The sequence below is a fragment of the Anticarsia gemmatalis genome, chromosome 7 (genome assembly GCF_050436995.1).
Source record: "Anticarsia gemmatalis isolate Benzon Research Colony breed Stoneville strain chromosome 7, ilAntGemm2 primary, whole genome shotgun sequence".
Taxonomy (NCBI): Eukaryota; Metazoa; Arthropoda; class Insecta; order Lepidoptera; family Erebidae; genus Anticarsia; species Anticarsia gemmatalis.
The window spans coordinates 11,160,557-11,180,492 of NC_134751.1; the positions used below are offsets into that span (position 1 = coordinate 11,160,557).

At 33.9% G+C, this 19,936-nt stretch overlaps 3 protein-coding genes across 6 annotated transcripts; 2 read left to right on the forward strand and 1 right to left on the reverse strand.

The window, feature by feature from the left end:
• The first annotated feature begins 967 nt into the window (after positions 1–967).
• Positions 968–4,437, forward strand: Rrp45 (exosome complex component Rrp45). The gene is made up of 7 exons (XM_076116093.1): positions 968–1,117; positions 1,200–1,294; positions 1,401–1,623; positions 2,043–2,263; positions 2,872–3,123; positions 4,040–4,209; positions 4,289–4,437. The coding sequence occupies exons 1-7, from the start codon at positions 1,052–1,054 to the stop codon at positions 4,384–4,386; spliced, it is 1,125 nt and encodes a 374-aa protein (XP_075972208.1). The 5' UTR covers positions 968–1,051; the 3' UTR covers positions 4,387–4,437.
• Sap30 (SIN3-associated polypeptide 30) lies at positions 4,399–9,894 on the reverse strand. 2 transcript variants are annotated; one of them, XM_076116094.1, is made up of 4 exons: positions 9,792–9,894; positions 5,474–5,854; positions 5,140–5,358; positions 4,399–5,025 (listed from the first exon to the last, which is right to left on the reverse strand). In XM_076116094.1, the coding sequence occupies exons 2-4, from the start codon at positions 5,666–5,668 to the stop codon at positions 4,891–4,893; spliced, it is 549 nt and encodes a 182-aa protein (XP_075972209.1). In that variant the 5' UTR covers positions 5,669–5,854; positions 9,792–9,894; the 3' UTR covers positions 4,399–4,890. The 2 variants fall into 2 exon arrangements, with proteins under 2 accessions (XP_075972209.1, XP_075972211.1); XM_076116096.1 differs by having other exon boundaries at positions 5,474–5,630; positions 9,792–9,890.
• LOC142974006 (uncharacterized) lies at positions 8,578–19,325 on the forward strand. Of its 3 annotated transcripts, none has more exons than XM_076116091.1 (6): positions 8,578–9,250; positions 11,318–11,872; positions 12,141–12,341; positions 15,373–15,533; positions 16,900–17,074; positions 17,903–19,325. In XM_076116091.1, the coding sequence occupies exons 1-6, from the start codon at positions 8,939–8,941 to the stop codon at positions 18,041–18,043; spliced, it is 1,545 nt and encodes a 514-aa protein (XP_075972206.1). In that variant the 5' UTR covers positions 8,578–8,938; the 3' UTR covers positions 18,044–19,325. The 3 variants fall into 3 exon arrangements, with proteins under 3 accessions (XP_075972206.1, XP_075972205.1, XP_075972207.1); XM_076116090.1 differs by having other exon boundaries at positions 8,579–9,250; positions 12,129–12,341; XM_076116092.1 differs by lacking the exon at positions 8,578–9,250 and adding an exon at positions 10,270–10,422 and having other exon boundaries at positions 12,129–12,341.
• Positions 19,326–19,936: the final 611 nt, after the last annotated feature.

Genomic DNA, 19,936 nt, shown 5'->3' on the forward strand with positions numbered 1-19,936 from the left:
ATGTAATTTAAAATTGTTTGCTTTTGTGTACTGTGGAAACACATTTATAATGGACTCTTTGATGTGCAAGTCCTTTGTTATAGCACAAAGATTATTTGCATTCTACTCAAGTTCAATTTTATTGAGTCGGTAATGATGTTTATATTTGAAAAACAATTATTATTTGTTATTGACGAATTGATAGTGAGTTCCTCCTCAGTTATTGTCGGTCAAAAATAATAGAAATCCTACAAACACGTCAAATAACATATTCTAAATGAACCAAAATTAATTGAAAACAAAAGCATTAGTTATTGCGGGGCTTTTCAAAAGTATTTTTTGCATAGTTGCCATAGTATGTATCCTTTCAACCATTTTTTTTATTTACTGGCAACATTTGCATTTGGCGTAAAAAAATAAAATAATGATATCCTTTTAGGGATGGGTAACTATAGCTTGAAATCGATTATTGTAATTGAATTGTGTTAAATTAAATCGATTATGTTTATTTATTTAGATTACCAAGTCCATATTTCTTCAAAACGAACATCAAAACCAACAACATAGAGAACTTCTTCAAAGATTTTTTTTTTATTTCATTAATTCCGTTAAATCTCACTTAGCAGCTTATATCCGATCAACTCCAAAAATAATGTTTACATTACCTCAAATAACACATTCAAATCGTTTGTAGGTATTTAAAGTATAATGATGAACCATAATATTGCTAGTTAATCGCACAAACACTTCTGAAGGAAATAAAAATGCATTAAGCAATTTTATTGATCTTCAATTTATTTCAATCTACCTGTGGCTATCGGATTAATTTTGTTTAATGCATTTCTAACATAGACTAATTTAAAATATTTTATTTGTTGAAATGGTAAATTAAACTATCTATAGGTATTAATTACACCATGGAATCGATATTTTATTGTGATCATATTTATGAAGAATTTCAATTGCCCATAATTTCACTTCACTAATATTGTCAAAACTGAACGTGATAATAACATAACCTAAAAGTATTGTTTATTTCAGATATATCTTCATTAAATGAACATTTACAAACATGCGTGATATATTTTTATCTACCTGTGAAAAATCCTTTCTAAGTAAAGTTGTTTCTGAGGGATATGTAAGATAATTTTCTTATTAATTTAAATATTACTTCAATTAGTTGGTTCTAAGTTTAACTCATCTGTTTTACATAATTTCAGCGTTTAGACGGCAGAAACTATAATGAAACTAGAAATTTAAACATAGCTTTTGGTACAGACTATGGCAGTTGCATCGTATCACTTGGAGAAACTAAGTAAGCAACATTCAAATAATGATCCAAATATTTAAAATTATCTTGCCGAAAGTTTTTTAAATTCCGTAATATTGTCGTTTCTAATTGTCTATACTATATTTTTCAGAGTTCTTGCACAAGTATCATGTGAAGTGGTACAACCGAAACAGATAAGACCTCATGAAGGTATACTATATGTAAATGCTGAGATTAGTTCTATGGCAGGTCCTCAATTCGAGGCTAATAGGCAAGCCGACCTAGCTGTCTACTTGAACAGACTACTGGAGAAATGTTATAAGGATTCCAAGTGCATTGACCTGGAGTCTCTTTGTATTACTGTTGAAGAAAAGGTAATGACATTGATTGATGCACATTGATATCAATATTTATTTATCATGGGGATATAGATAGCTTTTACAATGTTATTGTGTTTGCTACAAGTACCTTAGACAGTTTCTGAGCGACATTTATGTAAATTTATGTATTTTTTCTGGTTTGCTTAACTGTATGGGAAAAGGGTGTTGCTGTATGTAGTTCTTGAAATATACAGATACAAATTGATACCTAGATTCTTAACCTAGTGTAAACTTCTTACAAGAAGATTAATAAACTTTACTTAAAAATAACAATTTCTAAAAAGATGAAAGTAATATTATTATGTTCCTACAATAATATTACACAAATTTTATACAAAAGTCAAAATATAACACTAGGGCACGTAATAATGTTACCAAATATCATACTGAACTTATTCCTTACTACATTCCAGGTGTGGTCACTAAGAGTGGACATTAAAGTATTAAACCATGAAGGCAACATAATAGAATGTGCCAGTATTGCCACCCTCAGTGCACTGGCCCACTTCAAGAGGCCAGATGTGACTCGCAGCGGTGACAGTGTTACCATACACACATTAGCTGAAAAAGATCCCATACCTACTGTGTTATTTCATTATCCTGTATGTGTTACTTTCGCTATTTTGGAAGGACAGTAAGTATTATACCATAATTTTGCAAAAAAATTATATTCTTCTTTATAATCATGAATGAAATGAAATGATGATTGGTGTCCTGTTAGAATTAGTTAGAAGGTACACCTCAAATCCATCTATACTGATCAAGTGCCAGCTGAGCACCATAACAAATTTTTAGCTTAAGTAGAAGGCCTCAGTATGTTTTGATCGATGTTAAGAAAACAATATTTCCTATTGCTTTGTTAATAACTACCTAATTTAGATAGAAACTAAAAGAAAGAGATTCTAGACATACAAGTAAATTATACCATAAGAAATAGTTGCCAACTGTGAACACTCACTTTTAGTTTGCATTGGCAATATTATTTAAGAGTAATTATATTACAAGCCATTTAGAAAAGGTGTAAGGCCATTAGAGTAAAAGTGAAAGTTATAGAGACAACACAAAATGTTTTAGACTCACAGTAAATAGCCATCTGTACTTTCAATGGATGGAGACGTCTCTGCCTAGGCCCAATCATATTCTGTCCTATATCTGCTAAGAGTAAGAAGATGTATGAATGGGAATGTAGCATAGTTTTGTAAAAATCATTGCATGTGGTATTTTGAAAAACTATTCTTTCAGTATTCTTCTATCAGATCCCAGCTTCGTAGAAGAGTCAATATGTACAAGAAACACAGAAGAAGGGACAAACACAGGTGGAGGGCTACTAGTTATTGGCATGAATCAGTACAAAGAAATATGTTTGTTGGACCACAGTGGAGCCACTATAGAAGAGAACAATCTTGTGCATAAAGCAATCACAAGTGCTGCTGAAAAGTGTAAAGAGATTGTGGACCTGGTGAAAAAATCCATTGCTAGTGATGACACACTCAGGTAAAATTTTAAAAAGCTGTTTTATTTTTAAATACTGGCCATAAACAATTAAGTGTTGTTTTAATAACCAATTATGACCCTGTAAACTTATTTTGTATGCTTGTAAGTGCAACTCAGGTAAAATTTTAGATTAGATTTTATGGGTGATTAGTGCCTATGGATGATAAAAAAAGTATTGTTTTCTTAGTAAGTTAAGCCCTTGATATTTTATATTGTATGCAAATACAATAACAGTTATTATTTGACTAGAATTCTGTTGGGGAAATTTGTAACAGGTATGAGGTAAATTCTTAGAAAATTATTACATTGTGTACATGATTGTTTCATTTTGCACAGAATAACACTAATCAATAGGAAACTCCAATTTACGTAATAACATGGGGCAATGCCTATATTATTATTGTTTATCTAATTAATGGCAGTACAAAAAATTAAGCGTAAGAGAAAAATGCCACGTGAAACGCGACCTATAAGTACGGACCTACGCGTTTATAAGTATTACCACAGGACCCATAAAGTGATTAGTATTCTTAACTGTGCAGCATAAATACCTTTGATTGAGGTCAGTTTGCATACACCAAAATATGTCACAGAATACTGATATAAAAACTACCACATTCAACTATAGTACCTACATATCATATGTTGAGGACAAATTGATAAATTATCAGCCACAATGGCTATGAAAACCTTAACCTCAGACTTCCTGTGGCTCTTATGCTACTCTTGCTATTGGGCATGTTAGTTGTTCTTTTGTTATAATCAGCTTCAAAAAGAGAAAGTTATCTCTGGCAATACACAATAGGCACCTGTTCATTATTGCTATCTTCTTCAAGAGTAGAGATAAATCTAGGTTTAAAGGTGTAAGTTAATATTCAATTCAGTAATAACATATTGAATTTTCCTTTATTTTCAGACAAAAGAGAGTGAAGACTAATTTTTCTGATATTATTTCTGAAGACAATCTACTAACATTGAGTAAAAAAGACCTCACAATTAAACTCAAAAACTACAATATGGATGATAATATTGTAAAGATGGAGTTGGAATCAGACATGTCTGACACAGAACCTAGCAAATATGATGGTAAAAATATTTTATTAAAAATCTACCTGAATTTTCTATGCATCAATATTGTTTTTATATTTCTTTATTTCGTCTACAGTTGTGGCTTCAGCACCTCAAACAGTGGAAACCCAAACTAAGAAGGATACCTCCAAGTGGATAGAGATTTCGTCAGATTCAGAGGAAGATGTGAAATAAAAACAAAACACATTTTTGTTAAATAAAATGTAATAAATTTACATTTTGAAATTTCCTGTTATTATAATCTCTCTTAACAGTATTATATTAGCAATTGCATTTCCCTCATCAATTAACAATCATATTATTTGACACTGAAAGGATTTATAAAGTATAATACAGAAAATATCATCTAGTAACACTAAAAAGAAATAAATAGAGCAGTTCATCAGGATACTAGAGGGCACAAGTACCATGGAATATTAAAGAATACATTTTATAACATTCACTCAATTTACATACAGTATTTCATCATTGTAAGGAAATTTTGTAAGCAATCAATTTGGCATGAAGTAATATACTTCAATTTCATATGCAACTGATTCTCAATCTCTAACTCTATATTTGTGTAGAATGCAGATTGAAAATTTTAGAAGAGAATAAAATGAAAACTAATAATTATATCTAATTAAACTATTTTAAATCTACACACTTTTTAACTATAAATTACAGTCATATAATATTTTACACTGAATCAGAGTTCATATTCATTCCATTCTTCTGGTCTAACTTATTGCCATTTGTTTTCACCATATATATAAAATATGTCATTATTTCCTTTTCATTTACTGGCAATGACTTGAAATGTTTTTGGACAGCCTGCAAACAAGATATGATTAATTAGTTGAAAAATGGACATGTGCTACTAGGTTGAAAGTTTAATGAAATTGGTAACTTAAAAAAAACATTGATATAGAAAAGTGATAGACTTACATCCACTAATTGAGCTTTGTTCAATCCTGGCCTTGATGGCATCTTGAAGTGTCTTTTATACCTCCTCAGTGTATTCACTTGGAACTGGAACCAGTCTATTTCCTGGTTGTCCATTTCTGCTTCATTACTATCATCCTCTGAGTCCTTAGGCCTCCTTTGTTTCGTCCTAGCGCACTGTATCATTGTTTTATGATAATCACAAATGTAAGTATGCCTGGCCTGAAAATAACATATGGAATTCAGTGAGCCAACAGTGATTATGCTTGTATTACTGACACTGTAAATAGATGTAATTGCAAGTTAAAAATAAAAGTAAAATGAATGTGGGACATACTTGAGGGTCAATGTTAAGTTTCAGCCTCCTTTGAGCCACAGTCTTTTGTATGCGTTTACTGTACGAGGCGTTGCCTGCGGATCGCCTGCAGCTCTCGCCGTCATCCATAAGGCAACATATTTGATCGGAGTTACCTCTAGAATCTTCTTCTCCTGTACTAAACCCGTTGTTCATTTGATACTCCCGTTGAATCATATATAATGAATAAATTAAACTTGTCTATTACACCTCGCACCAGGCGATGGAAAACAGTTCGACGTATTCACAATGATACCCGATTGAGGTTATGATTTATAACAACACAGAACATTTGTCACAAATAAATCAATTAAAATCATCACAACAAATGCTCAGTCGATAGTATATTGTACACCAATAACTCTACAAGAAAAGTTAAAGTTTATTCACTGCACATATGTAATAAATTGACCATTGCTACTTTACAACTGATAAACCGAATTTATATGCCCGAGTGTACGTTTCTTTCACTTGGTGAGTCCAGAAAATAGAACTAAAATTAACACGACTTAATTATTTCTGCAGTAGTTGTTGAGAACGCAACAGCAGCCGCTGAATACAAGCGAGTCGTATCCGCACCGACCGATGGCATCGCCATTACAATTTTATTATTACAAGTTCGTCATTTCATTTCGTTCATTCACTCACTCACTCGACTCGAGTTACGGAACGCCGGTAAAATAGGACATTATTGAAATATGGAATAGCATACACTTTAGCCTAGCACGTTTGGTGCCGCAAAATGAAAACAGTTCGTTTAGTGAATGTGTGCATGAATACAGTATGACAATGTACCTATGTATTGTAGTATAAACAAAAAATAAAGCCAAGACGGCCTCAGTTATTGGCTGAAAAATGGCGGGTCATTTAATTTGAGCCAATCAGAGTGTTTTGTCACTGACATCCTCAGTTCATGTATTCATTACGACGAGCGCAAAGTTCCCTACGTAATAAGCGCTGAAATCGTGTGTTCGTTTTTAATAAACATACTCGGTGAGTTCCTTCATTTTCCTATATTATTCACTTTAAATTCGTAATCAATTGAAGAATTTAATGGCATGAATTATTTCTGTATTCTGCTCGGTCCTGATGACATGTTTGGAGCGATATTTATAGTATAACATTCTAATTTTGTAAGCAAATGGCTGCCGAGTGCCGAAGTAAGGTGACAGATACTATACATATAATGTTCTATATGTGTACAATAATATACACATAACAATGTGATAGCAAGTATATGAACAGTTATGTGGCTATCAGTAGTCCATAATGTAATAATCAGTTTCTTTCAAGATCAACTCATTTTCGAAGAAAATACAGAAATAATATTATCAAAACGTCGTAGTTTTCTAAATTTATTTATATAAATAACTATTTGGTAATGCATAGGTGTTTTAAATATTATATACCCAGAGAATCTGAGCTCTTGAAAATTAAGATTCTTAATTTCTATTAGATTTAAAAAATCTTAATAAGTATAAGGTATAAGATGTTTTGGCGGGATTTTAGAGCAAATGATAAATTTTTCTCATGGACAATCTACCTAATGCACCTTATTAGAATCTTCTTATAGGTACCTACTTACTACTTACAACTGATTAAATACTAGCAGTTTTTCACAATATTTACTAGGTATATACCTACCTACCTACTTTTTTTCCCACTAACTATGTTACAGCTCGTACGGAAAACTAAAAAACTATCGTAAATCAATAAGTACTAAGAGCAATAAAGCGATCGTTAGAAATGAGAAACATGAATTACACAAAGATCATTTTTGAGAAATCTTGAAATGAAACAAAGTTTTTTTACCGATTCAACATTTTAAGCAACTTGGTACGATGCGAAAAATATCAAGTAACAAATGTGTAACTAAGCAATTGCGTTAACACTCATCAATAAATATCATATTACTCCCAATAATCATTAATCACATATGCGTGAAAATTAAAAAGCTTACTAAGTATGTAGTTCATTTTTGTACTACATTTTTTCGAAAAGGAATTATTTCGACTCCCTATTACAAATGAATATACTAGGATAGGGCACTCTCTACGGCGCAAAATTCTCTGTTTGTTTTTTTATCACGATGACATTTTGTTTTAGGCCTATAGTTTTCTTAAATCAATACCGTATTTCTTTCTTTGAGTTGTTCTTGTTAATTACAACTTGCATACGTCGAGCCACATGTGATAATGTATACCTATCTTCATTCACGTTGCAACTCTCAGGATGATGATGGGACAAAGACATCATCGTCATGATGAGAAAGAAGTCTTTGCCCCATACAATTATCAGAAACCCAAGAAAATCGTTATATTACTTCCAATTCTCCCGCATGTTATTTATTCTTTAGTACTATCTAGCCCTGCTATTCGTTTAACGATATAATAAATAGACATAATCACGTAATTTTCGCTAGAGGTACGTAGAGACTGGAGAACGCAACCTGGTAGGACAGTCTCATATTTTATTCCTCAGAACTAGTTTTTAATAAAATTGAGGTATCAATGGATGATACCCCAATTTTAAATGGATTAGTACTATACAATCACAGCAGCAAAATAAATAGGTAGATAAAGTAAATAGGTAATTATTTCGGTGTAGCTTGTTGGTACATTATTTTACTCAGAGACATTTGCAGTAGACATTAGTATTGATAAGAACCTGACTACCTGCCGAGCTATGTACTTTTTAATGTATCCACATTAACAAATAATGTTACAATTCAATCAATAGACCGGCAGATTGCGAGATCTTTATTAGTATTAGGTGTATTACTAAGAATGTCTTAACTACTTTCTGACATGTAGGTTCTAATCTAATAACCACCAAATAGGAATGTGTAAAAATCTATCAAAGGTATGTAAATGTACTTGAATTATAAACAAAAGAATTTTAGTATGAACATGGATAGCCGAGGCTGCGCTAATCGTCTTATTGACCGGTTGCTGGACGAGCTTGTTGCCAGTTCGTGCACACTCGTCTCTTTTCGTATATGTTCGAACGTTTCTAAAATGGCCGCTGCGCGTTGAGGGCGCTCGTGTGCACTTGTTTGGCGTCTGACTCTGCGACGTTGCCAACTTTATTGACTTAAGTACAAACGAAGACAAAACGTACGCGTGTGGAGTGGAACTTACAGCCGGTAGCTTTTTCACTAAACAACACGCGAGACCTTGTGTGTTTCCGATTTTCAAAGAATAAACTTGATTATAAAATAATGTGGTACATATAATTACATAGAGTCTTTGTGATAAAAACCAATTTGCATGAAAAGTGACAGTGTTTTAGTGAAAATACTATTCATCGACTACTAAAGCTTATTGTTCGTGTATTTGCAACAACAGAGAAAGGACATGATTTCAACAGCTACCAGGACACAGTAAATGCTGTAAAGTGACCAGAGAGACATAAAATAACTGGTTGACCGTAAGCGACGATTGTAAGATGGGGGATCGGGGTGCGACGGGGGACGCTTGGGGTGCGCGCGACGATGCCTCGTGGTGGCCGGGTGGCGCAGGTGAACTACAGCATCAACAACAATTACATGAGGAGATTGCTAGAAGCACTGCTGCTTCAACGCATCAACTTTATACGTATAAAATGACCGGAGGGTTCTCAAATAATGGTGGTGATACCTCGACTCCAAGTTATGATTATCGTATAATGTCAAATTCTAACGCTCGGGAAGAATCTCCTCAACAACCCTGGTGGTATGCATCAGGATCTGTTGAATCGCAACAGACATCGTCTCCTACGGTACGAAAACATTTTGTCTCTTACATCTTGATTTTTATAACGCTGTTTAAATCCTACTACTGATTAAAAACTTATGAAGGACTTTAAATATGAATATTCTGTAAAAGAAAATCAAACACCAAAGTATCGTAAGTGTTTTGTGAACGTGAATTTGAGTTAGAACTGTTTTTTTTTGTTTGTTTTATTAGTCAAAATTCTTCTCTATGTGGATAAATACGCGCCGGGAACTATACATCGCCGATAGTCTAAAACTTGAAACGAAAAAACAACGAACTTTAATTTCAATTGGATGGATAACTCATAATGATGCTCTCTTTTATGTATTACATATCAGCATTGGACGGCTAGCAGTTTCAGTTTATTGCCGGAATATAAATGTTTTATAAATGAGGTACAATGCTCCGTTGGAGGGTTAATATAAACGGTGTAATTAATATAAAAATTGGCAATGATTTATGATCTAATCGAAGATAAAAATCTACATGTTAAATTAAACATAATATTATGAAATTTATAATAAATACAAACAAAGTATATTTACTTTTATGTATTAATATAATCCAGGCTTTTTTCAATTTCACTATTTTTTTTTTCCAAACGGTCACTTTTGATCACATTCTCCTCTAACTAGGGAAGCTAAACAATAATCCATCATTCATTTCATTCGTTCTGTTTTTGTTTTTTTTTTCATACCATAGAGATAGCATAGAGGTCTGAGGCACGTGCAATGAGCCGAATAAGCACGTAATAACTTTTACCTTTAAAAAATGATTCCAGTTTATGCATCCAAATTCTTGGTGTAGCAACAACATTTAAGATTTTCAGTTCGTTTATCTACATTCCTAAATATATAAAAAATAAATATTTTGGGACAACTCACACACGGTCATCTGATTCCAAACACGTTAAGTTATGTCATGAACCCATGACATAATGTGTGAAATTTGACACATTATGTCAATTTTGTAATGTCATTATCATTCCATGGATGGTTGTGTTGTTATTTTGATGAGATTTTTTTCTTTATGTAACATGTAATAAAATTAAATTTGCTCTTTCATAGTATTCTTAAGGGCATCAGGGATTTTGTTAAAAACACATAGATATTTACACAAACAAATTAGACCCGAATAAATTTGCGGAACTTAGAAATCCCTATCTTCGTAGAAATGGTAATTTGGATTCGTTTTATTTAATAAGTACCTTTTGTGGAAAACTAAATATATATTTTATTACCTTTGAGAATTCATAGTCACGTGCGTATCTATTGATTATCTTTCTTTTATCTGTTTTGGTATAATTTTTTGATTGCATGTTTGGTGCTCCAGATTGTAAATTAACGAAGTCACCTCGTTACTATTTGCTGTACCGCATGTCACGCATTTACAGCATAATTATTTATGTAAATATTATTATTATTATATGTATTTGATATAAATACTGATTTATGATTTTCATCTTATAGGTAAGCTAACTATAGCTTACCTAGGGATTGAGTTAGATGACTGTTTAAGTAGTATTTATCCGTAAGTTATTTTATTTTAACAAGCAACTGATATGATGACTAATCGTAGGAACTAAGTACTTAGAAAAACTATGATGTTGACTTTTTTAGGTATCTAAGTTAAATGCATAATTTTTTTTATAAAAATGATTGCCTTACTTTATAATTTTATAATTGACTGACATCTAAAAACAATTATAAAGGAAAGCATTTAAATTTGATAATTTGAACCTTCAGGTATTCCAGTATATTGTTTTTCTATATAAGTCATAGAACCTAGGTAGTGGTACAACAACTATTTTGCTATGTATAAGAAAATAATTTGTATACTAGATATACTGATCAAATATTAATTCAGTCTTCTTTGTATAAAATATTATTAGTTTCATGAAACAAAATATATTTGATTGACACTGCAAAATAAATCTGTTTGATGGCAATTCTTCCAAACTTCCTATTTATTGATGATACTAGGTAAATACTCAATCAATGACTTGATTGAAGACTAACATTAGTAAAATGTAAATAAATCAAAAACTAAACAACTTTTCCCATTGTTGCAGCCGCAGAGTCAGTCAAGTCCAAATCCTGAACAAAACAATCAACAATCTAATGGTATACAACAAAACCATCAGAACTTGCAACAAGTGCAACAAGAGCAAAACCAGGCGATCCAACAACAACAACAACAGGCACAAAGTCTGCAACAGCAATTGCAGCAGCAGAACTTGCAGCAAGCAATCCAACAACACAATAGGACATTGCAGCAGACTTTACAACAACAGCAACAGAATCAACAAGAGACATTGCAGCAAATGTTACAACAACATCAACAACAGCAGCAGCAACAACAACAACAGCAGCAACAGCAGCAGCAGCAACAACAACAGCAGCAGCAACAACAACAGCAACAACAACAAGCTTTACAACATAGTCTGCAGCAAACTCTGCAAGTGAGCCAGGCTCAAGCTCAGGCCATTGTGCAGGCTCAAGCGGCTCTCCAGCAGCAAGTAGCTCAAACTCTGCAGCAACAACAACAGACTCTGCATGAACAACTTCAAGCTGTCCAACAACAACAAATCCAAGCTGCATTACAAAGGCAATCTGCTACCTTGCAGGTAATTTTTATTCATCTGTTGTTTTTACTGAGTGCACTACTATTCTTATTGTTATTATTTATAAGTAATAGGCAACAACTTTGTGGAGTAAACAGTGTAAAATTATGCAAAGGTTTTGAGATCGTAATAAGTGTAATAGTGATGTGGTAATGTTATTATTTTTAAATAGATCATATACCGATCCAACATTGGCTATGAATGATAGGGTTAATCTTTTGAAATCATGTTCTCTCTATTTGTTCCTTTACTTACCCAGGAACTGCAACAGCAGGCACAGCAGCAAGCATTAATAGCTCAAGCAACAACTAAAACCAAGATGCCGCGAGCGCGAGCGTACAATAAGCCGAGGGGGCGGATGACGGCTTACGCGTTCTTCGTACAGACATGCCGTGAGGAACACAAGAAAAAACATCCCGATGAGAATGTCGTCTTTGCCGCGTTCTCAAAGAAATGCGCTGAAAGGTGGAATGTAAGTCGTATATGTATTTAATTTGGTGTGTATTTTTTTAGGTGTGAACCAATTTCGACATCTCATCATCACCCAAATTGGCGCGTCGATATGTTTTTGTCGCAATCTTTTTTTGTGGCAGTACACAGATTTTTTTATGTCTTTAGCGAAGTATTTTACAAACAGCTGTCCGAGGATCGAACAAAATGATTTATTACTGTAGGCACCTACCTAACTTTGTTTCCCGCTGATAAATATGTAGGTACCTACTTACCTTAATCAACTTGCAGTCTTCTGTTAACAGTATGTTGTTAATCTCGAAAAGTACAGATGCTTAATCTCAACCAATGATTTGAAAGGATCGTATAAAATAGCAAAAATTTAAAAAAGTCGCGCTTTTCTTGGCAGTAGTACTTTTGTCGTAGTGATTCATATGATTCACTCGTTCACGTTCGTACTTGTTTCAATCGCGATATCGTTGTGTTCACCATTTCGGCCATTTCGCCCATTCATTTACAAATAGTCTGTCTAGGTGTAAAGACGCCTGTAAAATCTAACGTGTTTCATAAAATATTTAATATGGAGACAATGAAAAAGGATCTGGATGTCGCGCTTGAAGATGCAGAGGTATTTTTGCAAATTACTTATGTTAATTATTATTAGTTTGTTTATTGAACTCTTGTATTAAGGTCATGTCCTCTACAGCATACCGTTAACGATTTTGTTCGTTTCGATCCATTACCCAAGGATAATATAATATTTTCTCATAATTTCGTCTCAAATGACAAATTTTTGGGAGTTTTACGTTATAAAACTGACTTTAGTATGGAATTCAGTTTTAGTTCGTCGCATGGAAACGTCATCGCTACTTCTGTGTACGTACAGTCATACTAACGGGGTTCATTGTATCTGTCAAAGGCGATATCAAATAGGTTCTCTGAGTACCGCACAAGGTGCCAATGAACTAACAAATATTCGGCTTATTTTTGCAAAGGGGCTTCATTATTTCGTCTTAAATTACCTTACCTTTGAACTGTAAACGACAAATGTTTGAAATACATAAATAATTTCCCAGTCCATAGTTTGTAAAGCTGCGGCCTTGAGCTAGGTTCGTGACCTTCGATTTAGTAGTCATGCGGCCTTCTATGTTGCGGCATATTGTTACTCCGTTTTTGTTATCTATATGTTTTTTATAACAATAACAGTTCGTGTCACCTTCAAATACGTATCGGATACATTAATTAGTGGAAATTTTGTCATTTTATCTCTCGGATAGACTCTAAAATTGGTGAAACCGGTGGCAGTATGCAGAGCCGCCATCTTTTGCGTATATTGGGATAAGAGGGCGGCAGGAGGGGGTTGTTTGTTGTTCTAATTTTATCGGGAGGAAATAGACAATGTCGGGACACGGGACAATATCATCAAAATTGAGAAAGTCCCGGAAAAGGAAAATACGACATATGGTTTTTTAACAAAAAACATCCTTTCGATTTTATCCATGTTCTGTTATTATTTGATTATTTTCTCTGAAATATTTTTATTCCGTTTATGGCGGCAAAACCAGTAAAACCAGTAATTGCAATAATTAATTTGTCATTTAATGTTTTCACCTGGCATGCAGATGCACGTTCCGGCTACGGGTTATTTTATTAATTTCCAATACAACGGATTGTTAATAAAGGTTCTCATAAAAGTTCCAATAAAAGAATTTAGAATTAAAACAATTAAATAAAACAAGTTCGTTTGGCATTCAGCAGTTAATTTCGCTTGAATTCTTTAAATGTTCATCGGTCGGTGTACCTACCTACTCTTTAGGGACTAGGTATACTAACTGAACTTGTAGAGTTTTCAAGATTAAGAAGAGACTTTGGATGCCATATAGGCTTGTAAAAAGCTAGTTAATTAACAGTGTGACTTAAGTTAATTTCGAAATAAAATAAAAAAATCTTATTCCTTGCAGATGTTTTTCTGCTTATTCATATTGTTTTAATCTAATCCATATTCCTTCGATTAATTTATTTAGTTTGCTACCTATCTAAATATAAATTAACAAGTTCCTTATCCCGTAGCAAATGTTTACTCAGTCCTTCAATTTTCGCCTGATATTTTGCGCTTCGCTGAATGGGTCTAATCTCAATGAATGCTTTGGGGGATGAAATGAAAGCGAAACGTGCTCATTCCACACCCCTTGGCAGATTCAGATGAGTTTCGTTTGGTATTACTTAATAAATTCTTATATAATAGAATGCCTTGTTACAATGAAACGTTAAATATTGAAATCTAAAAATCTAAATTACAATCTACATTAAACGTTGTAACACTTTTGTATACTAATTATATATAGATTACGTACTTACTCATAAGATTATAATTTTTTTTTTTTGATTATTTATTTATTACTTTGTAAAAATTGTTTAATAATATAGATAAACATTTTTTCGTGTGAAACAATATAGAATGAGACTTCATTTTGGTCACGATACCTAATCAGCGGTGACTGTAAGATTGGAAAAACCAATAAACCGACTTTAACCAGTTAGGTTATCCGCAGAAAATCAAAACCATTACACGAGTTGACATTAAAAAAAAATCGCCATGTGGGCCTAATACTTTGCACAATTGTTAATTCACCTCTTTTTATAGACAAGTCTCAAATTCTACATCGTATAGAATTTTCGTCTACAAAGTTGACGATGACGTTGAGATGGCATTTCTAAAACTTACCAGCTAGGAAAATCTGTTGCCCATTAGTCTGTGGCACAGTGGTTAAGAAGATATTAAAGTCGTGGCCTATAATGGTGAATGGTGGTGTATAATTTGGTAAGGTTTAGTGTTAACCGTTTCGAATATTTTTAATCGGACGAAGTTGCAGGTCGTGATATCAGTTACTTCTCTACCCTACTAGCTAGTAAAAAATAAATATCATAATGACCTCCAGATATGATCTGAACATAGACAAATCCTTGAAAACCCAGAAACCAAACCTATATATACTATACTAACCAATTTATAGCAACATGGGCCGACATTCAAACCTGTCATTTCCCCACAGACGATGTCAGAGAAAGAGAAGCAACGGTTCCACGAGATGGCCGAGCAGGACAAGAGGCGGTTCGACCTGGAGATGCAGAACTACGTGCCGCCCAAGGACATCAAGGTCCGCGGCCGCAAGCGACAGCAGATGAAGGACCCCAACGCGCCCAAGCGATCGCTGTGAGTTATGGTCATGAGTTTTATTATATGAATCTAATTTATAATGTTCTAAGTTACTTAATAGAACTGTCTCTTTTGCTGCTGATATTAAAGTGACTGTTTAAGTATGCGGGCTATAAAATTGTCAGGCGGCTAATTCAATTGGTGCCTATAAAGTGGTTTCAAAATTTCAATCGAGAATATTGCGCGATACGGAAAATAAAATGATTCTTTTCAAATCGCGAAACTGCCAAACAACTAAACGAGTCTAATTTTATAATATTTCTATCGATCTCATATTTCTGTCAAAAAGCACATGTCAATGTAACACTTCGAACTATATTTTAGTTAAGTAGGTATTCTTTTTTTCTATGTTTCCGTCTAATAATAATACACGCTTAACTAAGTTGGTACTTATCACGTCAGCAAGTTTTGCTAGCCCTGTGAAATATTATCTCTTAGTAACTAGACACTTCGACCGTTAAAAGAAGAAATAGTATTATCCAATCAGTCACGTCCGTTTTTTGCACTCACTAGCCGTTACAAGTAGAATAATCGATTCATGATGTTATTTTAGGTTAGAGGTTAGAAAAAAATCAATAATATATTTTTTGTCACTCACGATTGCAAAAAATGTTTAGGACTCCAACAGAGCTGATTTTTTATTCAACGAATTAACGTGACCATAGTAATCCGCTTATCGCGATACCATGGGGTTTGACGACAAAGATTATAAACATTATTATAAATATTCATAAGATTTTAAGAAATTGGCGAAAACCGGGAACGTAGGCATAATTTGAAAAAACAAACATTTTAGGTCGGGGAAAAAGTCTTTTCGCATTATAGTATGTATGAACGTGTAATAAAATCTTTTCTCTACACAAAAAAGCTTGATGTTTGGGTACTTCATGAGGTCACTGAAAGAAACCTAATGAACCGTGTACTCATTTATGATTGTTGAAGCCAAAGAGATTTGATTACAAGCTCATACATACTATAATGCGAAAAGACTTTTTCCCGAAGGGCACGTAAAAAGTCGGTCCCGGTTGTTGTCAATTAAGATAACAGTCGTTAAGCCACGTCAAAGGCCTTCGGGCGGCTTGAACAACTTTGACACTAGGTTGACCTCTAACCATACGATAAGAAGAAGTGAGCTCGTGAGGTACCCAAATATCGAGTTTTTTTGTGTAGAGAAAAGCTTTTATGACAAGTTCATACATACTATAATGCGAAAAGACTTTTTCGCCGACCTAATATATAGGTACATACATACATAAAATGACGCCTTCCAGAGAACTCCACTTAGTACGATCCTTACAAACTTCCTTGGCTGCATTCACATTTTTCCTATACATATATACTAAATACATCATCCATCTTACAGATCGGCGTTCTTCTGGTTCTGCAACGACGAGCGTTCGAAGGTGAAGGCTAATAACCCCGAGTACACTATGGGAGACATCGCTAAGGAGCTGGGTAGGCGTTGGGCAGCTGCCGACCCGGAGACCAAGTCTAAGTACGAGAGCCTCTCCGAGCAAGATAAGGCGAGATATGATCGGGTTAGTATAACTCTTTACAATAACACACTATCTATCAATCTGATCTTAGTGTCTGGTAGAAGAAGGGCCTTAGTTACTAGTGAAGAATTGTGTAATGTCTGGCTGTGATCTAACGATAGTAAATGTTAACGGGAAGAGAAAAGATCTTGCAAATGTTTCCAATACAATATAACTTGCGAGTTATTATTGTTATTTACTTTGGCAATTTTATCAATTGTCCTTACCAATCTTATACAAAGCTTTTGAACTACATTTTGACACTGATAAAAACTGCCTGGGGTAGTAAAAGGTGTAATATGGTACAATTTTTTTTACTAGCCGTCACACAGTTTCCGATCATTTATTTGTATTAGTTTAACTATTCCTTCCTAATAAACTTTATTCTAGTCTTGTACGAATTTTGTGGTAAAATGTGTAATATTTTCACGGCAGCTCGTCACCGCGTTTATTGAGCTCGCATATTCACACACGAAGATATTCTAACTTATACGAATCACGCACTTTTGGTCGGTCTCACCTGCCGCCTAATATCGGGGCTTACCTTATTACGGGTCCAATATAACAATATCTATAGAACATGTAAATATAGAACGTTTCTTAAGGAAGCCAGGTGTGAATGATGGTGGCTTTGCTTCTATCCAGGATAAAATAAATTCGTTCTATTGATTTCATTTCTTTAATAAAGGGAAGTATTGAAATCTTTGTGTGATTTGTGTCATATTTTTGTAGACAATATTTTTTCTCTAGTTATTATGAACATGGGCAATGGACATGTATCAATTTATATTTGTTACTTACTGTTTTTACAAGAATACGCTTGTTTTATAGGAAATGACGGCGTACAAGAAAGGAGTGCCATTAGCGTTAACACAGGCGCCGGAGGTGCCTCCGATGGAATCGTTGGAGGTGGATCACGACAACGACAGCGACTTCGGAGGGGACTTCGAGGGCGACGAGGAGTACAAGTGAATGTACCGCGGGCTCACCACCGAGTGACATGGCATGTGCACGCCACGACAGTAGTAACAATACAACGACTACACTGTTCCCGGTGCACACATTATAAATAAAGTTATATAGCTACAGTCGACCCCTAACTTTTTGCCTACAATTTTTATATACTCAAATATTTTTATACAACGACTGTCATTGTATAGTTGGAGAGTGGAACGAACGTTTCAGTTTCAATCGTCGAGTCGTCGTATTAGTTTGTGTATTCGTTTGGAATCAGCTGTGTGTTTTCGTTTGTTGAGAAGCGTGGTATTCGGTGATTATGACTATAATTTGTTGTTGTTTGACTATGATTAGAGTCGTGTTTCGACATTGTTTCTGTTGTCGGATATAATTGTAATTGTAGGAGCGATCGTAAAGTGGATTCGTTGGCGACCAAGTGGATCTGTGGAGGTGCGGAAGGATGTGTTTCACGGTGTAACCTGTGAATTGTCTTTAAGGTCGGGTTGGAAGGGGCCTTATAATTTGATCATCGTAACAGCAATAGATATGTTCGGAACAAATATAGGATTAAAGAGTCCATCGAAAGAAAAATTTTAACTAAGCGGATAGTATTTCAAGTTAGAAAATTAGATGTAAGTTGAAGCAAGCGAGAGTGAGTGAGATTTTGTTATTTGTGATGAGAATATGTATAGTTAATAAATTATATTCCTTTATTGACATTAGATTATTTTATGTTATGGATATTTTCGTTTATAAGTAATGTGACTTTGTTTTAAATTAAATCATTAGACTTGTAAAGACAAATGTATGATTTGAAGATACACTCGAAATAAAATTATCGGTGAGAATTGTGAATTCTTGTGTATAAATAAAATTTTATGTGTCGCCCTTTAGTAGTTCTAAATGTTTTTACCAATATACAATTGTATGTATTTTGTGTACATAAAAGGACTGCAAACCGTGATAGTACTTAAATTCGTAGGACAACTAGGTTCCATTACCGTCTATAGAATAAATGCTAGAATATCCTGCTTATTGTACTGTTAATATCATTTGATTGTTTTTATTTTTTCAAATGTTTTTTCGGAGTCTGTCTTATCGTAACCGAGTAAGTTATTTAAGCGATTCCACGGAAATTTATTAGACCCGTATTGTATTGAAAATTAATACCTAGTGGAAAATCGAAATATGAGAAAAGTATTTTAAGCCGTTCGCTGTGTAATTGTGGCGATATTGTTTTGAAAATTGAAAGTGCTCACTGTACAAAACAATAAAGTGAATCTTTTACACAAATCAATCTTTGGTTTCATTTAACTACTGCACCTCTATATATTAGACTTTGGATGATTCTTTTATGATGATTTTATATTGCTATGTTTAGCAATTACCTAAAATCAGGGCGAGCGCACACTGACGAAATTGGGAACTAAGTATTGGTATGCTGCAACGCCCTGAATGTCGAGGAATCCTTAGGCTAAGCAAGGCGTAGCTTCCGAGTGGATGTCCTGCGCTTGTGTGGATGCCAAAAGATTCATATCCTTGCCCATGCCGATAATAGATCGTAGGATAATTATATTTTTTTTATCGTTCGACGAGAGAGAATCAGCTAGTTTCAGTGATTTATGGACTGAAAAATGTAGGAGCTTATTAAAAATTTTAATTAACCGCTCATCTTCTTTCATAGATTACTATTCAATTTTGTGTTAAAGCGAGACAAAAGACGTTTGTTGTTTTTTTAAGAACTTACTTACAACTCGGGAAACATAATTTCCATACACCTTCTGCGGTTAGGTACTCTGTCTCATAGGTACTTTCAATGGTTATTAAATAACCAGTTTTAGTACAAGATTGATATCAGAGCCTGGTGATTACTTACAATTCAAGGTCACGTTTATGACCTTGTACTTC

Excerpts from the sequence above, each read along its gene's own strand:
- Rrp45 (XM_076116093.1), top strand. The coding sequence starts at position 1,052 with ATGCGTGATATATTTTTATCTACCTGTGAAAAATCCTTTCTAAGTAAA. Across the intron at positions 1,295-1,400 it reads GTATCACTTGGAGAAACTAA|AGTTCTTGCACAAGTATCAT; the intron begins GTAAGCAACATT and ends TATATTTTTCAG. Across the intron at positions 1,624-2,042 it reads GTATTACTGTTGAAGAAAAG|GTGTGGTCACTAAGAGTGGA; the intron begins GTAATGACATTG and ends ACTACATTCCAG.
- Sap30 (XM_076116094.1), bottom strand. The coding sequence starts at position 5,668 with ATGATTCAACGGGAGTATCAAATGAACAACGGGTTTAGTACAGGAGAA. Across the intron at positions 5,359-5,473 it reads AACTTAACATTGACCCTCAA|GCCAGGCATACTTACATTTG; the intron begins GTATGTCCCACA and ends TGTTATTTTCAG. Across the intron at positions 5,026-5,139 it reads ACAAAGCTCAATTAGTGGAT|GCTGTCCAAAAACATTTCAA; the intron begins GTAAGTCTATCA and ends TCTTGTTTGCAG.
- LOC142974006 (XM_076116090.1), top strand. The coding sequence starts at position 8,939 with ATGGGGGATCGGGGTGCGACGGGGGACGCTTGGGGTGCGCGCGACGAT. Across the intron at positions 9,251-11,317 it reads AACAGACATCGTCTCCTACG|CCGCAGAGTCAGTCAAGTCC; the intron begins GTACGAAAACAT and ends CCATTGTTGCAG. Across the intron at positions 11,873-12,128 it reads GGCAATCTGCTACCTTGCAG|GAACTGCAACAGCAGGCACA; the intron begins GTAATTTTTATT and ends TTACTTACCCAG.